We start from the raw sequence: 15,090 nt of genomic DNA, 5'->3' as shown, positions 1-15,090 counted from the left end.
ACAGGACCATGGTTTTCCCATTGAGGTTGCAAGAACAACATTACAGATTTACAAAAACAAATGGGCTAAACATTTTGAAAAGCAGCAATCTTATGAATGTATTTCCATTTTACCAGAGACAAACCTGACAAGAAACGAATGGCATGCCTGTATGTCTGGATAACACCATTGCCTGTCCTCTTTCCAGCAGAAGCAACACCTCTGTTTGCTGTCATATGACCCAGATGGGATATACATTTTGTACAAATGTGGTCTGACATGAGCGAGTTAACTTTCTGGGCAGCTCAGGATCAGGGAATTGCCAAGTATGCTCTTCACTGTCTGCTTGCAGCCCCTTCTTCCCTTTTCTCCATCCTTTTCATTCCCACAAGACTTTTTTCCATCCAAGTGGAGCTCCACTGCAGTGGCGAGTTGAACCCAGAGCAAATTAGAAGTGCAGAACCTCATCCTATTTAGGCTGCCTTTTAAGCACCTCCTCCTTGATGTCTCACCAAACCTATAACGTCTTACTATAAACACAGTGTGCTCCCATCACAGCCCTACACAACCAGAACAGGAAGAAATGCATAACATTCTCAGAAGTTTATTAGCAATCCAGACCTTGTTAATTTGTAAAAAGCATTTAAATACATTATACTTGAAACAAACAAACAAAAAAAAAATGACGTTGAGCTGTGAAAATACTCCTTTAAGAAGTTCAGAGTCGTCTATAAAAGATCTGAAATTGAATTCTATCGTGATAGTGCTTTTTCAGGGAGGAGATTATCTCACATCTCCTAATCAAATCCTCCCTTGCTCATTCACAGGATCCCAAACCAGCAGATCTGGTGTGCCCAAGACACCTGCTGAACTCAAACAGTTGGGATAGGCTGCAAGTCCAATTTCACTGTGCATGCAGCTCAGCTTGGTGACACCCCAGTAAGTTTCAGCCCAGACCTCAGAGTTGAGTTGAGGTTCTGCTGCCTTTTCTCCTCCCAGCAGTGATGGCTGGGAAAACCTATTTCAGTGACCCCATCAAGTCCTAGGTCATCCTGCTCTGCAGCTTTGGCCTTTCACTATCCATGATTTCTCTGAAACAGTTAAAAAAACATGCCTAGACTTATATTTTAGCTGAGTAACTTACGCTGTAACAACTGTTGGAAGCAACTAGAGGGACTCTGTGACTCATTTGAGCTGAACATGGACAGGAAAAAGGTATAAAACAGTCTGTCCCACTGAGAAACAGAAGCCATGATGGGACTTGCATAATCTTTTGACATTGTCTGTTAAGAGAATAGATACAGAGGGGTTTCTGATTGTTTTAACTGATCAATTACCATGGCATAGTTTTTGAATTCTATTTTTGGAAAATGTGTGAAGAGTCAAAGAAGATAAAAATTTAGCTTGCTCTGCCAAAATCATAAAAAACTATTCTAAGAATAGCTCATTTTGAATTTGGTCCATCTCATCTTCTGAGGCCCAGCACAAGTTGAAGGCTCCTAAAAATAATATTTTGTTGTTACTATTTCTAGTAGACTCTTACAGAACTCATCCCTATAAAGCCCTCATTCACCCATTTGTCTAGCTATATTTGTAGTGTAGGAACAATTTGCTTTGGGAGCTGATTCATCCCTGGAGGAAGTGGGTATTGTAGTCAGTCAATGAGATTGCCCCTACTTACACTACAGATAAATGTGTTGCTTTGTCCTGACGTTTCTGCTTTGCAATAATTTCGCATTCCAAATTATAAACCTCTGAAAATTGTAGATTATAATAAATGTGCTGACACAGCTTCAACCATTAGAGTAAATGGCATTGCTCTAATAATGAAATAAAAAATCCTACTTAATCCCATTCTTTCCCTAAAGTGGTGTTTTGCATTAGCTATGGATGAAAAGACAAACAAGTACATGTATATTCAATAATAATGTCAGCTGGGTCAGAGAAGAATAGGAAATAAAATTAATTCATAACACCTCTGGAGAAAGCTTTCTGATACAGGCAGTTTTCTCTTTGATTTGCCCTCATTGACAGTATTCATTGTAACTTTAACATATCTGCCAAATTGGCCTTTATTAATAGCTGGCCTGATCTTCATAACAAATACACTCTGTAATCTGGAGTCTGTGTGTTTCTGAGGTTAACAATTACATAGAGCAGAATAGATCATATGCATATTTACAGGGATCTCTCACTCAAGAGGGCCTAATTTCATGTTCAACCCATCCAGCCAGTGTTAGAGAGAGCTGTAGATACAGAGCTCTTCTGTCTTGGGGCTTTGAAGCTGAAATGGGTTACGTCTCGAGATATGACAGGGAAATAGTCACCTTGGATTAAGGTTGCTGGCAATCTTAAAAAGCCCTTATTGGGCTTTGAGTGTTATCAGATGCTACTCGCTTATAAATGAGAGTTAATAGAAACATTAAACAGTACAAGCTACTGTGACCCATGTCTTCAGAATATTAAGCACATTTTAAAATTGTGGAAGACCATCTAGTCCTCTACTTTCTGTAAAATATTACCGCTTGTAACCAGTATCCTCTGGGAGCAGGTTATTTGAACTCTTCAGCATTCTACTTTCATTTGCACATACTGTGTATTTTTAATTTATTCCGTCACTTCTCTGGCTGCCATATATTTATTGTTGATACCGTATTCAGTTTCTCTTTAATTATTCCATCTGCCAGGAGAGTATGATGCATTTTAGAAGCTGTGTGGTTTGGTTGTTTAACGTTTGAGTTTTGTAGCTGAATGGGGTGACATATTCTTCATTTAGCAGAACAGGCTAAGAAGAATTATATACTCCAAGTGATAAGCTTGGAACTGCTAAAGAAATACCAAAATCCAATTTTTTTCCTCTCTCTAGTTGTCTAAACATCCATTAGTCTCCTGAAGGGAACTCATAAATCCTGCAAATTTAGTTTATCTGAAACCAACTCTAACAGTTGTCCTTCCTACTAATCATGTTTTATATCCATTTTATATTTTTCAATATTCAATAAACATGTCTAGCGCTTACTGTACTTGTTAGAAAGTGTCTGCAGTACAGGCTGTGTGAGGACAGTTATTAATCAGCCATTTCAGATGGCTGTTTGGTTAGTTTACTAAGAGTATTCATTTATCTTTTTTATGTTTTCTTCTTTGTTCTTTCCATTTATCCAATACGGAATTTCCTTTGTCCTTTTTGGTTTATTTCTACCAGGATATGTCAAATGGGAATTTAACGTGTAAGAAATGGAAAAAAAAAATAGATAGCTGGAAAGAAAAAAAAAAACACCACCCTTTGGGCTTCGTTCATGAAAAGATCCTTGCATTATGTCCTCTTAGATCTGCATTAAAAAAATAATAATAGAACGCTTTATGTAGCAGTGCTGCTTTAAAGCACTGGATAATTTACACATTAAAGTGAGATGTAGGTTTAAAAGGAGGAGTGTAGAATTGAATTAGAGTTAAGAGTCAGAATGATATAGTCTTGTATGAAGATGGTCTCGGTTTCCTGGGGGTATTGTCCTTCTGGTGTGTAATGAGACTTGCAGATAACAATCGGGGAACTGTGGATAGGCTGAGGTACAGCAATACACTGAGAATGGCCCAGCAAGTAATGACACTGGGGAAACAAATGAAGGTGTCTGCTAGATAAACAACATTAAAAGTTCCTGTTTATCTCCAAAGTCCAGGCCTCTAAAGGTTAATATTTCCTGACAAACTCTGTATTGGGTTTGTTTGGCAAGATTTTGGTTGTAGGGAGCTGCAGGGATGGCTCCTGTGAGAAGATGCCAGAAGCTTCCCCTATGTCCGATAGAGCCAACGCTGCTGGCCAAGGCCGAGCCCGTCAGTGGTGGTGGTAGCGCCTCTGGGATAACGCATTCCACAAAGGGAAAAAACTGCAGCGCAACAGCAGCTGGAGAGAGGAGAGAGACTACGCAAGAGCAGCAGCCCTGCAGCCCCCCAGGCCAGGGCAGGAGGGGGCCGGGGGGGCTCCAGGCACTGAAGCAGAGATTCCCCGGCAGCCCGTGGGGAGCCCCCGGCAGGGCAGGCTGTGCCCCCAGCCCGTGGTGCAGCCCCAGTGGGGCAGGCTGTGCCCCCAGCCCGTGGAGGCCCGTGGTGGAGCAGACCACCCCCAGCAACCCGGGCAGGACCACCCTGGGGCAGGGGGTGCCCGCAGGAGCCGTGACCCCCGGCAGTGGTGCTGGGGCAGCTCCTGGCAGGGCCTGTGGCCCCACGGGGAGCAGCCCAGGCTGGGGACCCCACGGGGACCCCCCTGAGGCCAGCTGGGCCTGAAGGGCTGAGCCCCACAGGGGGACCCACCTGGGACAGGGGAAGAGTGTGAGGAGTCCTCTCCCTGAGGAGGAAGGAGCAGCAGAAATAATGTCTGATGAACTGGTAGCAAACCCCATTCCCTGTCCCCCTGTGCTGCTCAAGGGGAGGTGGTAGAGAAACTGGGAGTAAAGTTAAGCCTGGGAGATAGGGAGGGGCTTGGGGGAAGGTGTTTTAAGATTTGGTTCTATTTCTTATTACCCTACTCTGATTTGATTGGCAATAAATTACACTAATTTCCCCAAGCTGAGTCTGTTTTGCCCGTGACAGTAATTCTTGATGATCTCCCTGTCCTTATCTCGACCCACAGGCCTTTGATTGTATTTTCTGCCCCCTGTCCAGCTGAGGAGGGGGTGTGATACAGCAGCTTTGGTGGGCACCTGGCATCCAGCCAAGGTCCACCCACCACAAATTCTTACTTTTAGAAGATTCTTTATCCATGCTACAGTCTTACTTTTATGGGTTCACATATTACAGGGAGGCATCTGCCGTTTATCAAGACATTAATGACTAGTGGTTATGTGTCCAGATACTTTGTAAACACTGAGCTGCCCGACAACAGAGGTCACTGAAAGACAGATGACTTACAAACTGGTTTAAAGATCTCCTTGCACTTTTTCCTTTTAAGAGCACGAGCATGGCTTCAAATCTTCTGGTATTTCCACCCTGGGATTATTGTCCCTTCTTTAAAATTCCTTATACCACAAGGCATCCATGATTTACCGGTAGTCTTCAAACAAAGGAAAAACCTCTTCCAAACAGAACATCCGTTGATTGCTACAGTTCTTTAAAGGCTAACAATAAAAAATCATAGACTTCAGTCTCCATCAAGGCAGAAAGGAAGCAGTAATTGCAATTTGCAAGCCTCCTGCCATGGGTGAAGGAGCTCAGGCTGGGAGAAAGGAAGCTCGGCAATTTTAGTGGCTGTCGCAGTGGATCTGGATGGGATGTGCCAATTCATTCATACATCATCTGTGATAAGAGAATGTGTCAAGGTTAAAAGATGGGTGTGAGTTAGAAGTGTGCCCAAAGGAATATCAGCTCTGAAGAGGACCACCTGATAAAAGCGTGAATATGTGGGAAGCTGTACAGGAGAGTATTTGGTGGCCGCTAGCCATGCTTCTCTAGATAGGCAGACCTCAAAAGAAGATACCTTTTCTGGAAAGATGTCACAGCAAATAATATGGTTTCATACCCCATGTGTTTTGCCATACCCAACTCTTGGCTTAAAAATAAAAATAGTAATATAAGATGAGGCATTATTCCACTCTTACATCTACCGAAGGAAAGGAAGGAGGCATTGGAACAGCCATGTCTTTTAGGAGTTTCCTCACCCTTTAACCAAAGGCAGGGAGCAGTTATGTGAGATTTCTTTCTATTTTGAAAAAATATATATGTAAAAATGGGGATATGAATTAGCAGATTCCTAGCTTGGAAAACATTTGCTCTGCCTTCAGATACTAGCAACTGTGAGGTCCCATCAAACCTCAAACAAGCTCCTCCTCCTCTTGCTATTCTCCACTCTCATTCTCAGTTTGATGAGGCGGGGATTGGTACTGGCCTGAAAGAAGATCAGTGATGCCCTAGATCAATAATGAAACATGGAGGACTTTTTTTTTCAGTTTTTAACAGTCTCAGAGCTGAATTTCCCTTCCACCTTCTGATTTAGAAATACACTACTGATTTAGAAATAAAATAATTTATAAATAAATTTAGAAATTCAGAAAAATGTTATATATGGACAAATCACTGTGAGACAATGTGCAAATAAGAGGGCATGAAAGAGGAGCTGACTGCCAGACTTTATGATGGATGAGCCTGAAAGTCATTTGTTCTCACCTAGCATCACACAGAAGGACTAATGCAGACATATGTGGGGTATCCATCCGTTTACTTATCCCAGATCTGATTTTGCTGTTGTTGAATTGAAAGGGATTTTTTCCTCTAACTTTGCTGAAGGGGAAATTCAACCCATTGTATATAAAGTTACTTCATTAAATGTAATTCTCTGTTGTCTCTTTTTTTCAGAATGCTTGAGGATGATCTGAAACTCAGCAGTGATGAAGATGACAATGAACAGGTAAACACATCTGACCTAAGTGCATAGACCGTATAACCTGACAAAGTTCTTTCATCAGTTGAATGTGATTGCATGTTCATGTTGGTTTACTATATTTGCATCAAAAGCATTCTGGTATGCTGTAGAATCCATTAGCTTAAATCTTGCTTGCACATAGAATCTGTGTGGGAGGAAACTTACTCTCAGATAGGAATGCATTTTGTCAATTTTGATGAATTGACTTTGTGAAGTGGGTTAAACAAAACTAGAATATGACTTACTAGCCTTGGAATTAGAGACCACATATGGCATCACCCAGGAATACCTAATATGCTGTGAGTTTCTATCCTCCATTGTACCAAACTATCTGTGGAACAGCCTCCACTTGTTTCACACTCAATTTCTGAAATTGATGACCTTTTTGGAAGTGGGTGTAAAATGACCACAACAGACCACCAACACAACCGCAGAGTTGGTTTGCACTTTGCAATTCATTTCTACAATTGCACTTAAGAAGACTGAGTCCATAAGCTTTGTTCCAGCCAGTGACTAACAGGCTGGGAGTCCATAGTCAGTAATCCAGTGATTCCCATTTGTGAAGTGAAAATCCTCGGTGTGCAGCTGTAAATCAATACTGGAAGTCTCTCAAACTATTTGGGATGTTAATTAAGAATAATTTTCTGAAAACTGTCTCATGTCATTCTTATCCTTCCCACTTTATAAATATTTATGGATAATGCTGGGAAACAGCTGGTGAAATTCATATTCTCAACATTCTTATCAGGACAAAAAAAGGACACTTTGGGTTAAATTCATCCTTCATGTTACTTTATATATGCAGTAGGCTCAAATGTTTAAACATTTGCAACACAGAGAAAGGTAATGCTATAATTCAGCATAAGATCATCTGTTCAGCCTGTGAAAGGTTAATTATAAGTCGATCTTTCTTTCTTAATTATTTTTAAACCATCTAAATGTTCTCCTTCAACCTAACTATTCCATCCTTTAGTGTTATGTCAGAAAAGATGTGCCTTTTGGTATCAGCTGACCACTTATCATACAAGTCAATATTTTCTAGCACCAAGTTAGACTAGCATTCTCATCTGAAGCCAAAGGATTAAAAGCCTGTACCTGTGCAGTGCGCTGCTGTACAAACACGATGACTTATAAAACCGGGAGGTTTCCTGTGCTATTAGAAACTTGCCCAAATAGTCTTATAAACTAACACTGTGATACCAAGATACCCAAGATACAGAAATGGAAATATATTACCAGGTAGGAGTTACTTTTGTTATCCTATAGTAGTAGTTTTCTAGTGACTTAAGTAGAATTATTACCAATTTACACTGCTAAGATGTAATCATGTATCATTGCTGAATGAAGAAGCAAATACCTAGGCCAGTATTACTGACATCAAACGAAAAGCCCTCACTGACATGAATAGGTGTCATCTCTGATGTTATTCCCAAGCAGAAAAGACATTGTTATGCCTACACTGCTCAGTGGAGTACTGATAGCTCTCAAAACATCAGTGGTACCCAAAGGCAGCGTCACATGCATGAACAGTGTCACATTGGTTCCAGTTCGGGGGCTGAATCCTTATGTGGTGGTAATGTGCCTGAGCCGGAGGAAGCCTCAGACTGCACTGAAACTCTGTGTGACTTTCCAGTAGTACCATTCACAGCATAACCTGCAGGCAGACAAGAGAGCACAATAAGGATTGTTCATGTACTTTCTCAAAATGTTATAGTATACAGAAAATCTTTTTCCTTTTCATAGCATCATAGAATCTTTCAGGTTGCAAAAGACCTTTAAGATCATTGAGTCAAACATTAACCCAGCACTGCCAAGTCCGCCACTAAACCCTGTCCCTAAGAACCACATCTACATGTCTTTTAAGCACCTCCAGGGATGGTACTTCTGTAAGGAAGCTTGTTCCAATGCTTGAAGAAACTTTTCTTCCTATCCAATCTAAACCTCTTGTGGTGCAACTTAAGGCCATTTCCTCTTCTCCTGACACTTCTTACCTGGGAGAAGAGACCAGCACCTGCCTTGCTACAGCCTCCTTTCAAGTAGTTGTAGAGAGTGATAAGATCCTCTCTGAGTCTTCTTTTCTCCGGGCGAAACACCCCCAGTTCCTTCACCTGCCCCTGGCTTGTTCTGTAGACCCTTCACCAGCTTTGTTGCTCTCCTTTGGACACGCTCCAGCCCCTCCACGTCCCCCTGGCAGTGAGGGGCCCAAAGCTGAACACAGGATTCGAGGGGCGGCCTCACCAGGGCCCAGCACAGGGGGACGGGCACTGCCCTGGCCCTGCTGGCCACACTGCTCCTGACACCAGCCAGGCTGCTGCTGGCCCCCGTGGCCACCTGGGCACAGGGCTGGCTCCTGCCCAGCCGGCCCAGCCAGCCCCCCCAGCCCCTTTCCCGCCGGGCACCTTCCCAGCCCCCTGCCCCAGCCTGCAGCGCTGCCTGGGGCTGCTGTGCCCCACGGGCAGGGCCCGGCACGGAGCCGGGTTGAACCTCACACAGCCGGCCTGGGCCCCTCGCCCGGCCTGCCCAGACCCCCGGCAGGGCCTCCTGCCCCCCCGCAGGGCAGCACTGCCCCAGCCTGGTGTCCTCCGCAGACCGGCTGGGGGTGCGCTCAGTGCCCTCATCCAGGTCATTGATAAAGATATCAAACAGGGCCGGCCCCAGCGCTGAGCCCTGGGGACACCCCGTGTGCCCCCGCCAGCGGGATGTCACCCCATCCCCCACCACGCTCTGCCCGGCCGCCCAGCCAGCTCTTAGCCCAGCGCAGAGCACACCCGCCCCGGCCACGGGCAGCCGGTGTCTCCAGGAGATGCTGTGGGAGACGGTGCCAAAGGCTTCGCTAAGGCCCAGGCAGACACCAGCCACAGCCTTTCCCTCAGCCACTAGGCGGGTCACCTTGTCACACAAGGAGATGTGGTTCGTCAGGCAGGACCTGCCTTCCATAACCCCACGCTGGCTGGGCCTGATCCCCCATTGTCCTGCACGTGCCGTGTGACGGCACTCAGGGTGATCTGCTCCAGAACCTTCCCCAGCACCGAGGTCACGCTGACAGGCCTGTAGTTCCCTGGATCCTCCTCCCCGCCCTTCTGGTAGGTGGGTGCCACATTTGCTGACTTCCAGTCAGCTGGGACCTTCCCCGTTGGCCAGGGCTGCTGGTTGATGGAGAGTGGCTCGGTGAGCACTTCCACCAGCTCCCCCTGTACCCTTTTGGCAGTGTGAACTTCATCTCATTCTAAGTGATTAGAATTTATTCAAATCTCCTAAACTCTCCCAAATACCTTCTTAAGAAACAGATTATGGTCTGTACCTTTAGGGATTCTAAGCATGAACACTTCCAATCACATAAAAAAATAAATTAACTGGCTGGATGGGAAGTACACTGAGCATATTTCTTAAATGCCCTGCATTTCAATGGAAACCACCTTTTCTATGTACCCCACATAAGTATGGTTGAATCTCCTATTTGTATTACAAATAGAGGGTTATAGACAAACTTATACACATTACAGGAAAGAATCCTGCAGCTTTTTAGGTTAGCTTTTCTTATGCATGCAACTGAATGCATGACTATGCGTCTGTCCTGAGTTTTGTCACACATTGCATCCCAGACTAAGACCTTGCAAAGCTGAGTAGCATAGCTCTGCTGCATCACTTCCGCATTACACTGGCAGTGCTTTCACCCTTTAGCAGCTTCTGCCATATCTCTTTAAAGAGAGCGTATTGGAAGCAGAAGGAAAAGTTGATCTGGCCCACTGGTCAGAGACATAATCATCAACAGCGTAACTGCAATGGTTTTTGACTGCAAAGTATTTTTTTCAAGAGGTATATAAAATATTCATTCATGAGGGACAGATCAAGGCAATTAGAATATGTGAATTTTACAGTTTTGAATGTTCAGCTGTGAAGCGCAAGGTTTGATTTTTTTTTTTATTTTTTGTTCTTTTAACATAAAGTTTTTGCAGTCAAATGGCCATTGTAATTCAGCTGTACACATGTGTGCATTCTGACAGGGAGATAAAAGATTAAAACTCTCAGCTCAAAACCATTCTAACAGTATATGCAACATTTCTGTGAGGAAATGGAATAATTTTCTTTACAATCTTTCTGTGTTTTTTTTTTTTTTTACTATAGGCTTTTACAATATGAAGCATGAGCTAGCATTTAATCATTTTTATTAATAGAAACACAGTATGTAAAAACCAAGTTGTTGGTTTTTCTGGTTTTTTTTCTGCTCATATTTCAAGGAAATTGAAACTCTTTGAGAATGATGGTCGGTAGGGAGCCCTAGGATTTGTCCTTTAGGAATTGGTAGGGACCCTTCAATCTTTACACAGCAGGGGCGGTAGTGACACTGATCCATAAATGCACCTTGATCTCAACTTTTAGTGAATGTCTATAGTATGTGGAAAGAGTTTGATCTATCAGCCTGTCTTCTGAGACTACCAGTAGTCCATTTGTCATGGTGGAAGATTGTTAGAAGTTTGTCTGCAAGAAACAAAGCTCTTCTGTCTTACTGTCTCACTCCTCTGAATGAGCACACGTTTCTGATCAGTATTGCATTTATTTAAGGGTCCATGGATCTCATGCTCTTTTAGGTGTTAAACATCTCCTTCCTTTTCTCCCCGCTGCTGAGGAGAAACACAATACACATGATAGCTCTAGTCAGTCATATAATTAATTAAGAAGTTATGCCTGTTTTCTGGTTAAGATGAAAGCTACCAGGTTGAAGTCAATGAAAGGTATTTATTATTAGGTAGTATTAGCAAGGCTGTTACTGAATATGCTGCCTACTTTTAACATTTGCTTTTCAAACAGGATTTTTAATAACTGGAAATTGTATCTAAGAGTTATAAACCTGATCCAGTGAACCCTCCTTAATGTGTTAGGTCTTTTTTGGTTAAAGCATGCATGTATATGGCCTACCAATGTATCGCCAAGAAGATTCCTGAAAGGAGGCTATACACTTTGATTTCATCCCAGAGGGCGTAAGAGGCTTCAACAAGTGAGAGCTGACTAGAAATCCAAACTACTAGTGCCAAACAGCTGCAAATTGCATGGAAACCTTGTGGTTCCCCTATCCTTTTAGACTTCTGGCAATTGTGAGCTTGATACAGAAGTCAAGTGAATTTCTTTGGGCTGTGACATGTAGGAGGTCCAGTAAGATGTTCGTTGCAGGTCCCTTCAGACTTCAGATCTGTAAAGTTTTGGACCATACCAATCATGGCAATAGAGCATGAGGCAGTTTACAAGTCACTCCACCCCAACTGTAAACTCCCATCATCACTTTTGGGGACTCACTTAGAGAGACGGCAGTTACCGCCTGCATCTAACACATGTGAACACACCCCACAGTATCATCAGTGTAGACACTTTGAAACTGGCCACATGCTTCGTCCCATAGACAAAATGCTGATTCTTATGTCTCATTGTGGGTGATTTGGGATTAAAGGCACACAAAAAACAACAGGTTAGATCTGGAATCAATTTTCATTTACAGCTGAGAAGCAGTTATTGATGCTGTGCTCACAGTTCAATAAAAGATCCAAAGATATAGACCTTGTGTTTCTCTTTCAATATAAGCAGCATAATCAGTGTCAAATGTTTTTACAAAGAAAATTGTATTGACAGTTTTATTAAAATTGCTGTCTTTAAAGTTTTAAGTTATCCACAATTTGACCTACTTGAATGGTTTTTAATATGCACACTGACCAACCCAATAGATTTTTATGTCTCATATTTACAATACCAGGTTCACATCTGTTTCATGTATTATTTGAGAGGTATTGTTACATTTGAGCATTGCCTGGATTTTAAACTCTTCTAGTATTGTCACCAAGAGGAATGTTGGCATATGCATCAATATTGCATTCAGAAGTCTTACTGCACAATATTTTTAGATTGCCTACAAGTGATACAGTCAAGGCAGATGACAGACATATTATTAGTAAAACCATTAGATGACAAGGCATTTCAGAGATGCTAATGTTAACACTCCTCTGTGAGGAAGGACAGAGCTTTTAAACGGCTTTATTACTCTGTTAAAAAAATACATCAGAAATTAGGAAGAGTAGTGAAGATTTTTAATTGGTAGCTGGGTTCAGCTAAAAGAGCTTAGATAAAACACAGGTTAGTATTTTTGTTCTTTAAAGCACCTCTGTATAATTCAAATTAGCTTTGAGCTCAAAGGCATCCAAATGAGTTGTGCCTGGATACAGTATTTTAAGTAGCTGTGGTGTACCCAATTTTCTTTAACCAGCTCCTCTTTGTTCTTCTGCCTAAGGAATAGTCCTGTTAACCTTTGAAATGCGTACTTAATTTAAAGAACATTGCTAGTGTTCTGTGTGGTTTTGAACCCAAGAAACTTTGATAGTAGTTACAGACCTGCTCCATTTTCAGTATTTTATGTGTATAGTGGTATTGGCAGAACAAATCAATAAGATGGTTTTCTTTTCAGTTTGTTTTTTATCCCCTCCTTCCCTTAATGATTGCCACTGCAATTGCCCCTTCTCTGATAACCATACAAACACAAGACATGCATATAATCCATGGCCCTACTCTATCATTTGTATTTTACATAAACAGGAATCTTGTTTGCTAGGTTAGATTAGGTAATTACATACAAAACGTTTGACTTTGTAGCTGAGTCTGAAAAGGTGATCAGCCATAGGCTGAGCTTTGAATTCTTCTAAGGCACACCGAGCTTTCAAAGCACTTACTCAAGTTAAATTTTTTTAAAGTTTATGAAACTCTCAGATACAATATGTTTTCATCATATCATGTAAACACTTTTTAAAGTGGAACAGGGACCACTTCCCTTGGAACAACACATATCCTTTCCTGTTGTAATTTTCCCCTTTTTTTAGCTGGATCCTGAACAAGATGTTTACCTCCGCAAGGTTTCTCTACATTTCCATTTACTTTGTTATCAGCAGAAAGGCTGAAGAACAGCTCTTCAGTAATGACATCAATACTGCACACACAGTGAGAGAGGTCATCTTGTCAAAGCTATAGAAAAATCAGATGGATTAGGATGAAACTAGGTGCAAAATAACTTTGATAGAGTCTTTTAATGTAAACAGTTTATCTGTCATTGGGTTTCATTGAAATCCCAGAGTGAGGCAGCATCAGTGTAGCCACAGCAGCATGTGTTTTGATAAAGAACCCACATTCCAGTGTTTAAGATCTACAGTTATGTTTTATAATTGTGGGGAAATGTTTTCATTAAGCCATTAATGAAAACAGAAGCTATTAGGATAATACAGTCATTCTCCAACCTTGTCAGTCTATAACCATGAAAAATCATTCTGTGAAGATATGTCTCTTCTTGCAACCTCAGTCCATTTTAATTGATATTCAAATTATTTTATTCTGCACAACACTAGTTGAAACAAGCATATATCATCAACTGTGTAAAATTAATATTCCAGCTTCCGTTAGACAAATCTTTGGTAATAAGAGATTTGATGGCTGACATGTCTAAGGTCATAATTCACATGGTAATGATGTAGGTTTGTATCATATATTTACTTATTATCAGCAGAAGCTTTCAGTAACCACTCAGGTCTGAGCTGAGCTTACTGCAGCTATGAGTGAAAAACATGGCATACCACTAAAATACAGTGTTATCAAAAGCTTTTAACTTATTCACATTCACGGAATCTCATGTAATTGTTTCTGCACATGTTGTTATTGTGGAGGTCATCCATCAGTGAGGAAGGGGATTAATACAACTCTCAGGACAAATGGTTGCTATATAATGCACAGTACTACAGATCAGCAATAATCGGGTTGTCCCTGCGGTTTGCAGCCTTGTTCTTACTTGGGCTCTGGGGCTACAGCTGCCTGGACCAGCACAGGAGCTGGAGGAGCCCCATCCCTCCCACTGACTTGCCTTTTCCTTGAGTTGCTTAATATGCACTGGTAGCTCAGTGTCTCAAAGACCCTCTGCTGCAGTCAACAAAATAATACAGGAAAAGAAAATACTGGCAAGCAGGCAGGCAGCCCTTACAAAGGGGGAATGAAATGCCTTAGCTGAAAAGATGAATAAATATAGCTGCAAGAAGTCCTCATTTCCCCACGAGTAAGCAAGCACTTCAGGTAGCCCCTCAGCGCTCCTTAAACAGGTGCTTCCAGGTGCTTCTCTTGGGTTTAGTTTCTTATGCCACCAGCCTGAAGCAGCCAAGCTCTGTCAGCCATACCATAAGACGTCATTCACCTGAAGGAGAAGCGTTAGAAAGACCTGATGCCTCCATCACTAATGAAGTAGCAGTGGAAAGGCTGGTTGTTCCTCAGTACAGCCATAAGGACCAGATGCTGGAGATCTGTCAGCCTATTTGGGGTCGGAGGGAGGGGAGAGTTGCAGCTTTGAGTCCACAGGATGGGTCATGCACTCTGTGTGTGTGCATGCTGGTGCACACATCATTTTGTAAAGGAGTCTTTATTATAAGCACGGAGGAAAAATATATTTCCCCAGGGCCTCTTACTATGTATGCCACTTATGCAAAAGCCCTGTATTGTTTTGGCAGCAAACAGAGGTAGCAGCAGGTGAGATAATTGATTGATACCAGCGTTGTTGCTGTTAAGAGAAAAGCCAGACTTGACCATACTGTCCTATAAAAATAAATCTGAAGTCTGTGATATCTGCAGGCCATCTCAGTGCTCAACAGTCACTAATCTGACCACATAGGAAACATTTATCTCCCTTT

The 15,090-nt window shown here is 42.2% G+C and overlaps 1 protein-coding gene across 3 annotated transcripts in view; it reads left to right on the top strand.

The window, feature by feature from the left end:
* The window catches only part of AFF2 (ALF transcription elongation factor 2), a 351,452-nt gene that overhangs the window by 242,647 nt on the left and 93,715 nt on the right, over positions 1-15,090 (top strand). For all 3 annotated transcript variants that reach the window (XM_055818362.1, XM_055818361.1, XM_055818363.1), the window contains exon 8: positions 6,325-6,376. In XM_055818362.1, coding sequence (XP_055674337.1) covers positions 6,325-6,376 — 52 coding nt within the window. The remainder of the gene's footprint in view (positions 1-6,324; positions 6,377-15,090) is intronic.

The sequence above is a fragment of the Falco peregrinus genome, chromosome 13 (genome assembly GCF_023634155.1).
Source record: "Falco peregrinus isolate bFalPer1 chromosome 13, bFalPer1.pri, whole genome shotgun sequence".
NCBI classification, from domain to species: Eukaryota; Metazoa; Chordata; class Aves; order Falconiformes; family Falconidae; genus Falco; species Falco peregrinus.
The sequence above is the reverse complement of the archived record's forward strand: the minus strand, read 5'-3'. Positions and strand labels throughout refer to the sequence as shown.